At 44.3% G+C, this 13,580-nt stretch overlaps 1 protein-coding gene across 1 annotated transcript in view; it reads right to left on the bottom strand.

Annotated features, from left to right (window-relative positions):
* Positions 1 to 4,327: 4,327 nt before the first annotated feature.
* The window catches only part of suz12b (SUZ12 polycomb repressive complex 2 subunit b), an 83,477-nt gene continuing 74,224 nt past the window's right edge, over positions 4,328 to 13,580 (bottom strand). Inside the window, exon 16 of the mRNA XM_038776928.1 lies at positions 4,328 to 8,761. Coding sequence (XP_038632856.1) covers positions 8,416 to 8,761 — 346 coding nt within the window. The 3' untranslated portion in view covers positions 4,328 to 8,415. The remainder of the gene's footprint in view (positions 8,762 to 13,580) is intronic.

Below are 13,580 nucleotides of genomic sequence, written 5' to 3'. Positions count from 1 at the left end.
CTAATCATCCACAAATTTTGAAATTGTGCCGTCACGGTAATATACAAGGGGAAACGGGTCCCAACCTCTGAACTCCACCACAAACTTTTTCCCAGCCCAAAAAAACATCCATTACTCACTTGTTTCCTGTCACTCAGTTGTTAGTATCTGTAGTCTTACCAGACTGGGACACAAAGATTGAGTACAAGGCGGAGGAGAATCATTGAGACCATCCGATATGTGGCAAGGAGTGGTAAGACAGGGTCACAGCACATGATAAATACTCAACACCAGGAAATTCAGATCAATGCATAACCAGGAAGTTGGTTTGTTTTTTTTCACAAATTTGATTGAAGGTAGTTGCCATTCGTGTTTCAGATCGATATATATTCCTAGCGGCTTAATCAATATTTTACTGTGAGGGGCCAGTTTCTAAGAATCAGAGAGCCCAGGAGAAACTGTGCCTAGACCAGAAATTTAATTGGGACCAGAGTCGAAGGGATAAACAACAAATGCAAGAGTAGCCAAGGGGTTTTGGGGGGGGGGGGGGGGGGGGGGGGGGAGGAGACAAAGCAACATTATGCAGGATTTTTTTTTCTTTTCATTTCTGGAGATGTTAGACAATTTAGTCCTAAAAGTACATCCTGTGCCACATTGGAACTCTCAACAGGTGTATTTTAGGCCCCACACCTCAGGAAGGACATACTGGCACTGGAGCGGGTCCAGCGGAGATTCACACGGATGATCCCAGGAATGGTAGGCCTAACATACGATGAACGTCTGAGGATCGTGGGATTATATTCATTGGAGTTTAGGAGGTTGAGGGGAGATCTAATAGAAACTTACAAGATAATGAATGGCTTGGATAGGATGGACGTAGGGAAGTTGTTTCCATTAGCAGGGGAGACTAGGACGCGGGGGCACAGCCTTAGAATAAAAGGGAGTCACTTTAGAACAGAAATGAGGAGAACTTTCTTCAGCCAGAGAGTGGTAGGTCTGTGGAATTCATTGCCACAGAGGGCGGTGGAGGCCGGGACATTGAGTGTCTTTAAGACAGAAATTGATAAATTCTTGATTTCTCGAGGAATTAAGGGCTATGGGGAGAGAGCGGGTAAATGGAGTTGAAATCAACCATGATTGAATGGTGGAGTGGACTCGATGGGCCGAATGGCCTTACTTCCGCTCCTATGTCTTATGGTCTTATCCTGGACAATCATGTGCACAAAGTATTGGTGGCTGTAGGAGTTTGAGCTCCAGCTTTCAGAGCTGGAGCAGAAGTCACTGCAGTGTATGAAGAAACTAGTACAAGGAGGGATAATACGCTAGCAGGACCACATGAAGCCTTTTGTGGTTGAACTGGAGAACAAATATGAGCAAGCACACTGCTGCCTAGTCTAGAGAGCCCACTCAGACAGAAGAGGAAGTGTAAGGGCGGCACCGTGGTTAGATTTCTACATACGGCGCTGAGGACCTGAGTTCAAATCCAGGCCCTGGGTCACTGTCTGTGTGGAGTTTGCACATTCTCCCTGTATGTGTGTGGCTTTTGCCCTCAACCCAAAGATATGCAGGTTAGGTGAATTGGCCATGTTACATTGCCCTTAATTGGAAAGAAATTGATTGGGTACTCTAAATTTATTTTTTAAATGTTAAAGAGAAAATGTAGGGCAGCACGACTGCGCAGTGGGTTAGCCCTGCAGCCTCACGGCACCAAGGTCTCCGGTTCGATCCCGGCTCTGGATCACTGTCCGTGTGGAATTTGCACATTCTCCCTGTGTCTCCGTGAGTTTCCTCCCCCCCCCCGAACAACCCAAAGATGGGCAGAGTAGGTGGATTGGCCGTGCTAAATTGTCCCTTAATTGGAAAAAATTAATTGGGTACTCTAAATTTTTTTTAAAAAGAGAAAATGTAGGGAGATCAGGGCTGCAGCCTCTCAGCATCAGAGAATCGGGTTCAATTCCGGCCTTGAGTGACTGTCTAAGTTTGCATGTTCTCACCATGTCTGCGTGGGTTTCCTCCCAGTCTAAAAATGTGTAGGTCAGGTGGATTGGTCATAATAAATTGCCCCTAAATGTCCAGGTTTGGTGGTTATTGAGAGTGTGAGAGGGTAGCACGGTGGTGCAGTGGGTTAGCCCTGCTGCCTCACGGCGCCGAGGTCCCAGGTTCGATCCCAGCTCTGGGTCACTGTCCATGTGGAGTTTGCACATTCTCCCCGTGTCTGCGTGGGTTTCACCCCCACAACCCCAAAGATGTGCAGGGTAGGTGGATTGGCCACGCTAAATTGCCCCTTAATTGGAAAAAAATAATTGGGTACTCTAAATTTATTTTTAAAAATAGATAGTGAGGGTTGGTGCAGCCTTGATGGGCCGAATGGCCTCCTTCATAGGACAGCAGTAGGGGACTTCAGCTATACTAGATGAGTGGGGAACTCATGACTTCATCCTTTGCTGTGGTGTATCAAATAATTTGGACTTAAATATAATGGGCATGATTAAGTAGTTCGGAGATGATACAAAAATTGGCCATATAATTTAGATTAACTAGGATAGGTGCAAAATAGGGCAGCACAGTGGCGCAGTGGGTTAGCCCTGCTGCCTCAGGGCGCCGAGGTCCCAGGTTCGATCCCGGCTCTGCGTCACTGTCCGTCTGGAGTTTGCGTGGGTTTCGACCCCACAACCCAGAGATGTGCAGGGTAGGTGGATTGGCCACGCTAAATTGCCCTTCAATTGGAAAAAACTAATTGGGTACTCTAAATTTTTTTTTTAAAGGGAGATAGGTGAAAATTCTTAGTGCATTCAGGGACTATGTAGCAAAGCCAATGAGTGACAGGGCAGTTCTTGGTTTTGGAAAATTAAGCTGAACAAGTAATTCAGTTAATTTATTGTATTATGGAAAAGAACAAAGCTAGACCAAGATAATATTTCTGAGTTGGGAAAGGGCATGATTTACAAGGCAGAGACTTGAATTTAGCAAAGTAATCTCAAGTACTTGGAAGGTAAACCGGTGATTGTATTCAAGGAGGGGGAGATCGAGTGAAAAAACATAGGGCCTTCAAAATCAAGAGTTCATTGGATGCCAAGAAACTTGCATGGTCGGATTTGACATGACAAAAGAGGGAAGTTTGTCAGGTACCATGAGCTCAATGTGCAAAGCCTTCAGGTAAAAAAATTGAAATACAATTAGGAAATTGAGGACGTTGAAAAAAACTCAACAGGACTAGCAGGATCTGGAGAGAGAAACGGTTAATATTTCAAGTTGAGGTGACTCTCCAGAAGTAGAGTCATATTTGACTGTGCCGTTTCTCTCTGTTGCTAGAGCTGCTGAGTATTTCAGGCACCTTCGGTTTTTGTTTGATTTCCAGCATCTGCAGTATTTATGCTGATTTTATAAATAAGAGCACTCGTTCATCAGGGATCAAAGTGCTGCATGCAAGTTAGAGAAATGAAATGTAACCATCTGCATAATGTCTCGAGACAGATTCGTCGTTTGTGTTACTTTCAGAATAAAGACCATTATTGATAATGTTTATGTTTCCAATAAAGCTAAATTAAACTTCAAACAAAGAGAGGACAAGATGCCACGGGTTTCAATCAAAATTAAAATATCAAAACTTGCTTTGTTACGTTGATAGTAGAGAACCCAATATTCAAAATACATTTGCTGCCAAGGTACCAGATTTAATTTATTCTAGCTTTTAAAATGGTTAAAAATTCAGAGATGATAGCATGAGAATGCCTTGTGTGTACTACCAGTTTACAGATAAAATCATGGGGTACAGCTAATCTAGAATAATTCCAGTATTTAGAAAATATTTGAACAATTCGTGCCTGGAACAAAAAGGTGGTTTAAGACTACAAAACATTGCTAGGATAAGGCCATTTATTTCATCTGATTAATTAGAGGGGGAAATCCATTTAGGCTCATTACAAGAAAGTCCAATTCAGAATGTCTTATTCCTGCCCCCTGCCACCACCTGGGAACGCTTTATCACCAAAATAGATAGATACTGAAGTCATCTTTCGATAGGGAATCAGTAAGCGTTTTGGAAAAAGTGGGATACGGTCAGGAAATTAGGGTTGAGAACATACAGCACAGACCAAATAGACTTCTATGCTACAGGACCTGGGATGTTGCTGGATATGGTAGGCAGGTGGTTACAGCTACCATGTCACACTAACACTCTTGTCAAAGTTGTGAGCTAGCACCAGGAAACACAAAAAAAATGGAGTATTGTAAAAATCCAATGGGTTCACTAATGTGCTTTGGTGAAGGAGACGATGTCCTCATGACAGGCATCGCAGTTTCCTGAAACCCTAGGGTCTATGCAATAAATGTAAATGCGACCCATACATGTAGACAATCTCATGGATTTTTATTCAATACCTCTTGCAAAACCCCATTCACATAATTCATTTTTTTCGATGAAAGGACTATGGTGAAGCAATTCTTCAGGAATTATGGTAGAAAAATGGAGATCAACGGGTTAGCCGGTATATTTTCAAATGGTCTGTTCCTCAGTTCTACAAGTTCTCAGGTTTCACTACTTATAGCCTCAGTGGCCAACGTTTAGCTGTTCCTGCTCCTTCTCCAATCAAACAACACTTCCAGTGAGCACGGCACATGTGGTGGAGGTTTCGAGTTCTGATTGTGGCTGGCATTCAAGAATCACATGCTGAATGGGCAAAATTTAAAGTGTCATTTAAAACATTTTTCAATCACTCACTTGGCCACTATCCAAGGGCAGAGTACCCACATTAGCAGATGAAGCTCCTCCAAATGAGACAGCTTCCTGTTCCTTGTGCCTTAATTCAGTGAAGATCTGGTACAACGAACCAGCCCTACTTTAGTGGCACATTTCTCTGTGCACGTTGGTTTGCATGAGCCTCATTTCCAACGAACAGCCCTTGCTGCTACTCTAAATACTCCAAGAGTGTGTGAACATCTCTGCTCAAAATGAAGCATCTGCTTAATTGCAGCAACTCAACCCATCAAATCTGTGCTGTTGTGCTACAATGTTGCATGACCTATCCATTGAGGCTTCATCACATTGAAGTTAATTTACTAAACGTTAACTGCCACACACCCCTTTCCTGGTCCATGAAAGAACTACTTCCAACTGCCCCAAATCAGCAAACGTTCCAGGGTGCTTTCCTCATCAACACCTTTGAGGTACTGAACAACACAGCACGGCAAGGTCCCAAGTTGGATTGCTGATCTGGAAGGAATTTGTACATGGTAGTAGAATTGGCCAATGCACCTTAGATACTAGAAGCTGAAGATCCATTCTACTTCCCGCTCTTAAATCACCATAACCCACGTATGTAGATATTGAGAGGGACAGAGTGAGCTGCAAAGACGTACAGGAATAGCAGCCATTTAGTAGAGGCACTGTACGTTAGCTAGCACCTGTGGAACTGCATCCCAGAAGGGGAGTCAAGGGACATAAAAACGGCTGCAGAGGTGACAATGGGGAAGGTAGCAAGGTTAAATATGCCTGCACATAGCCAGCCCAACCTGGTGAATCTCTTGGGTCAAGATGGGTTAACACCTACATTGTCCCCGATCATAATGTCCATGCTTCTATTGTGCAATTTTCAAGCACCAGGGTTAAAGATTGACATTTGTTTCTGACCCTAGAAATTTTTACATCAAGTTGACTGTCAGCTGCAAGAACCAAGCAAACACAAGTTATTCCCTTAACAAGCAATTTCAAAATTAAAGGGAGCACCTTGGTTGTTAATCAAGTAGAGCTAACTGACCCAGGGATTCGATAAGGATTTTGAAAATTGTCACTAACCCTTAAACTGTACGATACACCAGGAAATATGTTATTAGAGCCAGCGTACCGAAATTTAAAAAGTGCAGCAATAGGAGAGTCCTGTATTTCACAATGCTGCAAAGGGAGCACGGTGTGAACTTGTTGCAGTTACCATAAAAGGTAGTGACAAAGCTCACCTGCACTAAAGAGTTATTCCCTGCTGCTGTTCAAAGCACAAGGAGCAGAAATCAAAGAGAAGGCAGCAAAACTGAAAACAGTTACTACTTTTCCCTTAAATTCAGGAACAGCCTTGCCGAATTTCCCTTGACGACTTACTTATAAAGCAGAATGCGCAAGCCCCAAAATTTGATATCAGCATTGCTGCTCCATTCAGGGTAGCTCAAGCTCAGCTTCATTGAAGACGTTTTAAATCTTGATTTCTAAATTACCATTCTTTTTTTTTCTAAATTTAGAGTATCCAATTTTTTTTTTCCAATTATGTAGCAATTTAGCGTGGCCAAAGCACCTAACCTGCACATCTTTTGGGTTGTGGGGGTGAAACCCACGCAGACACGGGGAGAATGTGCAAACTCCACACGGACAGTGTCCCAGGGCCGGGATTCGAACCTGGGTCCTCAGCGCCGTAGGCAGTTGTGCTAACCACTGCGCCACATGCCGCCCTTCTAAATTACCATTCTGATCTAAACATGGTTTTGCAAGGCTGGCAATTGCAGGCAATTTGAAGTAGGAAAATTACTTATTTTTATTATTTTTTTTAAATAGAAAAACCCATTAACATTTCAATGACCAGTTTGGTTACAAAAGCTGACAGGAAAGTGCGGGTTTGTTTTTAAAAAGGAAGTCAGTGTAAAATTTCATGAAATCCAAAATTTCCAGCATTAATTCAAAATCTCGGGATGTCAAATTGTGCAGACCATGCCAGTCTGTGTGGCAGGAGAGTAGAACTTTGCTGAGATAGAGACATTAGTGCAGGAAAGAACACTACAGCACCCCAACCCAAAATACAAAAAAAAAAATCTAATTTACACGTGCACAGCATTAGCAGATCAAAGCCACGGACAAAATATGCACAGGCGATACAGACACTCTTCGAGATAAAGGGAAGAACATGTTTTTAAAAAGATTCAGAGAAATGCAAACCGTCAACACTGGGAAAAGTCAGTGACTCAAGTGGGATATAAAAATCTCTAGCTCGAAAGTAATATTGCTAAACAGAAGCCCCCTCCCCCTCACTTTAAATAAGTTTTTTTTTTAAAAAAGGAAAATATGTTTTAAAAATAAACACCCGAGGTGATCACGTCACTCGGCCCACAGTGCTTTATGAATTTAAAAACCTGCATCCCTGCTACTGCACCAGTAGTGAAATTGCTTTCCATTGGAAAAAAAACTGTAAACATTTACATTACTCCAAAATGTGTTCTACTTGCACAGTTGACTGTGTGCTTTAACATGGCAAAATGCTACGTAAAATACATACCTTCCAGCCGTCTTTTTTTTTTAAGTGTGTCCTGCAACAAATACCCTGTGTGTTGATAACAGGAAAATAAAAGTGTCTCAAGATATTGCATAAAGAGTGTAATAGGTATTCCTGGCCCAGTCTTGCTGTGCATTTTAACCCCAATCCCCACTCTCGCTGGAACACACCAATGCTCAAGCTATCTACCCCACCCCCTCCCCTGAACATACTTTTACCTAGTGTCTGTCAATGAGACAGTCTTGAAGGTGTATTCAGAACAAAGCATTGGTGAAATGCAGCAAAAAGAGTGCAACCCCTCCTATGCCGTTAAAGAGCATTAGTGCAGATGAAACACACCAACCACGTGTGCACGCAAATCTGACTAGATAGCAAGTAGAAAGCAACATAAATGCACAGACCTGCCAGTTAAGAGCAGACACCAGCTTTAAGAGGGGTGTGTGGAAAGAAAGTAGACATGTTATCTTAAAAACAGGATATAAAGACACTTTTTTAAAAAAAAAGTCCTTCCAAACAGGAACAGAGAAGTGCTCTCCTGTGTGAAAGGAGATCAAGACAGATATATACACGCAAACTTCATCCACTATTTAAATTGCACTTTTTTTACAGACGGTTTTTGTTACACTCATGGTTTTATATAGCATACTTCATCTAAAGTACATGCTTCTTTCTTTTTAAATGGAGAATGTAAAGTGAAACCCTATCTATCCTTTTGCAGTTTTTTTGACAAAAAACGTTTCAGAGAAAGATTTTAAACAATATTTTTTTAAAAACTGCCAATGTGGATGTTGTGAGAAAGATTTGGTTTTGTAGCCAAAATAAGTCTTCTAGAAAGAATGATTTTGCACAAAAAAAAACATTTCCAGCTAGCTGAACTGTGCTTGTTCAGTTTACTGTGGTGAATGCAATGCCTTTTTAAATTGTACGCCATCCACTAAATTAATTCAACACCAACATTTACAAGAATAAAGAATCTTATTACAACACTGTTGTCTTGTTTCACTGTTACTGATTAACTCAGTGTCCACTTGGAGCTTCCACGTTGTTTATGAAACAATCTCGTTTTGCCCCTTCTCTCCTCAGTGACTATCCACTGTGTCCAGGGGAGGGGGGTGGAGGGGAGGGGGGGCAGGGTGGGATGTGGACAAAAAAGGAGGGAGCAAAGACAGGGTTGAATGTTTTAGTTTCAGAGCTTGTGCCTTTTGCTCTGTTTGGTGACTCCTGAGGAGAGACTGTCAGTGCTGGAATTTCTGTCTCTCGTGCCCGTACCGCGGTCTTCATTGTTTGGCCGATTCTCGTCCATGGGCTCCTGTCTCAGTTTTAAAGCAGAGAAATCTCTTTGCAGCTTCTGTTGCAGCTCACTGAGCCTGGCCATTACTTTATCTATGGTGTTTAAATTAATTAAGTTGAAGTCGTGCATGCTAACTAAATGAAGCAGAAAGTTCCGACAGAGGTTTTTCTCAACTATTCTTGGTCCGCAAGTCTCTACAAAGAGCAGGCAGGATTGATGCATCTGATTGTCAGCAATGAACCTGGAAGAATAATGAAGAGCCTATTAATGTATATTGCTTAAAGAACAGAAAGCTCAATACACAACTGAATCTAAGGGTATACTTTGCAGCAGGAGTCATTGCTTATTCCCTTACCTCACTCCAGGGCGACAGTTTGACTGTAACTCTCAAATGCTAAGCTAATACTTCACAGACCAGAGATGGAACCTTGGACATTCGGGGTTTTTATATCCAGTACCACAACAGGGAGTGAATTTACTCGTCTTAATTGTCAAGTGAAGTAGGTTAGTGCTCATGAAAACACAACTGGCAAGTGGAGAAAGCTTGGCTCAGTTGGCAGCATTGTCATCTCAATTACGAAAAACAACAACTTTATGAGAAGAGAGTGCCGATTGGTTGGCAAGTAGAGTCTGTAGAGGAGTTGCCATGGAGAATGCATCAGTTAATGGTGACGGACAGTTAACTGCCAAGCATGGTTTTAAAAATTTATACCAGGCAGCTTGACTGATTGGTCAAGGCATTGTCCTGAGGAATGAACCAGTGAATAGCTGGTTTCATTGAAACAGGCACAGTGTGTATGTTAGGTCCTGTTTATTAATATGTAAATTCCAGTGAACACAAATGCACCATACTGCAAGCCCAACTGACAATCTTAAAATTGGTGTAATTTTTTTTTTTTAAAGCACACTGAGGATTAATTAGCAAATGTTACCCAGTCGCAGAATCATGTCTAATGTTGGACTCTGTTTTGAGTTTTGCAAGCACAGGCCATTTCAGTATGGTCTGTACCTTGCCCCATGCAAACTGTAGAAGGGATGGGCTGTTTACTATGATCCCGCCAGTCTTTGGGATGTACAGTATACATACCTTGCACCTCGATGAAATTCATATACTTTTCTCATTGTTTCAAAGTCATATCCATTCATAGGTTTATTTCTCAGGGTAATGCCGAGACCAGAATCAAGCTGCCTGGTTTAAATTCTCAACAATGCTTTGCAATTAACTGTCAGTCCCTATTAATTGGTGCATTCTCCATGGTAACACCACTACCGATTACAGTCCACTTGCTAACCAGTCAGCACTCTCTCCTCATGGTTTAAAGTTGCTGTTTCCCTTGACATTGGTGGTATTCTTGCGATTTATCCGATTGAGTGCAAGAGGAAAATCTTTTGACAAAATGTTTTCTTTTCAGCAAATTTAATTTCTGTACTAGCAAACGGCTACTTCATAAACATATGGAAAGATATGTTCCTCAGAGGCAGGAATGGGAGAAATCACAGGGAATGAGAAACAGATGTTGAACATTTTGTGTCTGTCTCCACAGTAGAAATCAAATGGATACATGAGGGAAACAAGCTTGGTGAACTTCAAGGATATAGCAGGGGAATGGGACTGCCTGGATTGTTCTGCAGAGGGCTGGCACAGGCTCGATGGGCCCAGTGGCCTCTCCTTGTGCTGTCATGTCACTAACTTGCGTGCACTGTTTGACGCCTACATGGACTCTCTTAGCCAGCAGTTATTTATCGCTGGTTCAGGAAAAATATTGCTTAAACATTGAATCCAAGTACAGCATACAGTCTGTCAAATACAACGGTAATTGTCTTTCACCATTTCTTTCTTAATATATATTTAATTCCCCCCTCCCCAATCTTATCCACCTTTCTCCTCTTTGCCCTCCCTTCCCCTCCCCCCACACCTACAGTTCATCCTCTGATGTTAGTTTCCCTGATGTTTGACCTTTCACATCTTTTGTCCTCTCTGGGGACTGCCATTAACACTCTTTCCCCTTGGTATCTGTGGCCACTAGCACCCAGTTTCCCTGGGTTTCTGTGGCTGTGACTCATCTTTCATTCTCACTCCACAGTATAAATATTTCCCACTTTCCCTGTCTGTTAGCTTTGACAAAGAGTCAGCGGACTCAAAACGTTAGCTCTTTTCTCTCCCTACAGATAGAACATAGAACAGTACAGCACAGAACAGGCCCTCAATGTTGTGCCGAGCCATGATCACCCTACTCAAACCCGCGTATCCACCCTATACCCGTAACCCAACAACCCCCCCTTAACCTTACTTTTATTAGGACACTACGGGCAATTTAGCATGGCCAATCCACCTAACCCGCACATCTTTGGACTGTGGGAGGAAACCGGAGCACCCGGAGGAAACCCACGCACACAGGGGGAGGACGTGCAGACTCCACACAGACAGTGACCCAGCCGGGAATCGAACCTGGGACCCTGGAGCTGTGAAGCATTTATGCTAACCACCATGCTACCCTGCTGCCCCCATCTGCTGAGATTTTCCAGCATTTTCTCTTTTGTTTCAGATTTCAGCGTCCGCAGTAATTTGTTTTTATCCAGAATCTCCCCGTTCTTCAACAAAATACAGCAGGCATCTTTTACACCCACCTGGGGGAAAAGATTGCTTTTCAATTCCCCTCAACCACTGCTAATTCCTGTTTCTCTTTGTCAACCTCTGGTGAACTGATCAAAATCCTCCAGTAACTGGTTAATTAACAAGGCACAGGAATTCACTACACAAAATGCCATTGACAGTGATTCCCTTTCCAATGCAGTCTATTTCCTCAGCCAGAATGTGATATCACACTGGTTTATGGTAGCTGCAGACATTTGGAGTACTCAACTCCTTTTTTTCTCAATTAAGGGACAATTTAGCGTGCTCAATCCACCTACCTTGCACATCTTTGGGTTGTGGGGATGAAACCCACGCAAACACGGGAGAATGTGCAAACTCCACATGGACAGTGACCCAGGACAGCCATCGACCCCGGGTACTCGGCACACTGAGGCAGCAGCACTAACCACTGCATCACCCTTCTCTACCTTATTCCTTTCTGTCCACACTCCAGAGTCAGGAATTGATCGAATTTCTCCTTGAACACAGTAAACACTGCCTCGATTGAAACAAAGAAAATATCTATTCAAGTGAATGGCTAAATGGTAAATGTTTAACCTTTTCATTAAAAAGAGCCGGGTTACCACAAAATGAAATTCTATTGTTCTTTTTAAATAATTTTTATTCAAGTTTTTCAATAACAAATTTTCTACCCACAATTTAAAACAAACAAGGCGTGTTTCCACACCAACACAAGAAAAGAACTCACCCCGCAAAATAAATAATAACAAAAGACCAACAGCAATACAAGAAAGAAGAAAATAACATAGCAAACCCCCCCCCCCCCCCCCCCGGTTGCTGCTGAGACCGACCACTCTCTACCCCTTCGCCAGGAAGTCGAGAAAGGGCTGTCACCGCCGAAAGAACCCCTGTACCGACCCCCTCGGCAAACTTCATCCTCTCCAACTTGATGAACCCAGCCATGTCGTTGATCCAGGCCTCCGAACTCGGGAGCCGCGTATCCCTCTACTGTAACAGAATCCTGCGCCGGGCTACTAGAGACACAAAGGCCAGAATGCCGGCCTCTCTCGCCTCCTGCACTCCCGGCTCCGAAGCTACCCCAAAGGTCGCAAGCCCCCAGCCCGGCTTGACCTTAGACCCGACCACTCCCAACAAAGTCCCCGCCACCCCCTTCCAAAACCTCTCCAAGGCCGGACAAGCCCAGAACATATGGGTGTGGTTCGCCGGGCCTCCCGAACACCTCCCGCACCTGTCTTCCCCTCCGAAGAACCGGCTCATCCTTGTCCCCGTCATGTGAGCCCTATGCAGCACCTTCAGTTGAATTAGGCTGAGCGTGCACAAGAGGAGGAGGAATTCACCCTCTCCAGGGCATCCGACCACGTTCCATCCTCAATCTCTTCCCCTAGCTCTTCCTCCCACTTCGCTTTGAGCTCTTCTACGGAGGACTCCACCTCCTGCATCAGCTGGTAAATAGCCAAGATCTTTCCTTCACCGACGCACGTCCCCGAAAGCACCCTATCTTGCACCCCCCTTGGCGGCAGCCGCGGAAACTCTGCCACCTGCCTCTTAACAAAGTCCCTGACCTGCAAGTACCTAAAAGCGTTCCCGGGGGGAACTTCCCCACCAGCTCCTCCAGAGTTGCGAACTTCCCATCCAGGAAGAGGTCCCCAAACTGTCTGATGCCTGCCCTGTGCCAACTCCCAAATCCCCCACCCGTTCTCCCCGGCGCAAAACAGTGATTACCCCATATCAGGGCCAAACTGAGGCCTTCACTTCCCCCCTATGCCGCCTCCACTGTCCCCAGATTTTAAGGGACGCAACCGCCACCGGACTCGTGGAGTACTTTGCGGGGGGGTCACCAAAGCCTCCAGACTCGTACCCGCACAGGACACCACCTCCAATCTCCTCCATGCGTCACCCTCCCCTTCCGTCACCCACCTACGAATCATCGCCACATTCGCTGCCCAATAATATCCACACACGTTGGGCAGCGCCAGCCCCCCTACCTCCCTTCTTCGCTCAAACAATACCCTCCTTACTCTCGGGGCCTTCCGCGCCCACACGAACCCCAGAATCGACTTATTCATCCTTCTGAAAAAAGCCTTGGGGATCAATATGGGGAGGCACTGGAAAAGTAAACAAAAACCTCGGGAGCATCGTCATCTTAATCGACTGGACCCTGCCCACCAACGAAAGTGGTAGTGCGTCCCACCTCCTAAACTCCTCCTCCATCTGCCCCACCAGCCTGGAAAAGTTAAGCCTATGCATGGCCCCCCAGGTCCTAGCCACCTGGACCCCAAGATACCTAAAGCTCCTCTCAGCCCTCTTCAACGGGAGTTCACCTATCTCCCTCTCCTGATCCCCTGGGTGCAGGATAAACAGCTGACTTTCCCCCATATTGAGCTTATAGCCCGAAAAGTCCCCAAACTCCTGAAGTATCTTCAGCACCTCTGGCCTCCCCTCA

The sequence above is a fragment of the Scyliorhinus canicula genome, chromosome 18 (genome assembly GCF_902713615.1).
Source record: "Scyliorhinus canicula chromosome 18, sScyCan1.1, whole genome shotgun sequence".
In the NCBI taxonomy this organism is placed as follows: Eukaryota; Metazoa; Chordata; class Chondrichthyes; order Carcharhiniformes; family Scyliorhinidae; genus Scyliorhinus; species Scyliorhinus canicula.
This window is presented reverse-complemented; position numbering and strand designations above follow the sequence as displayed.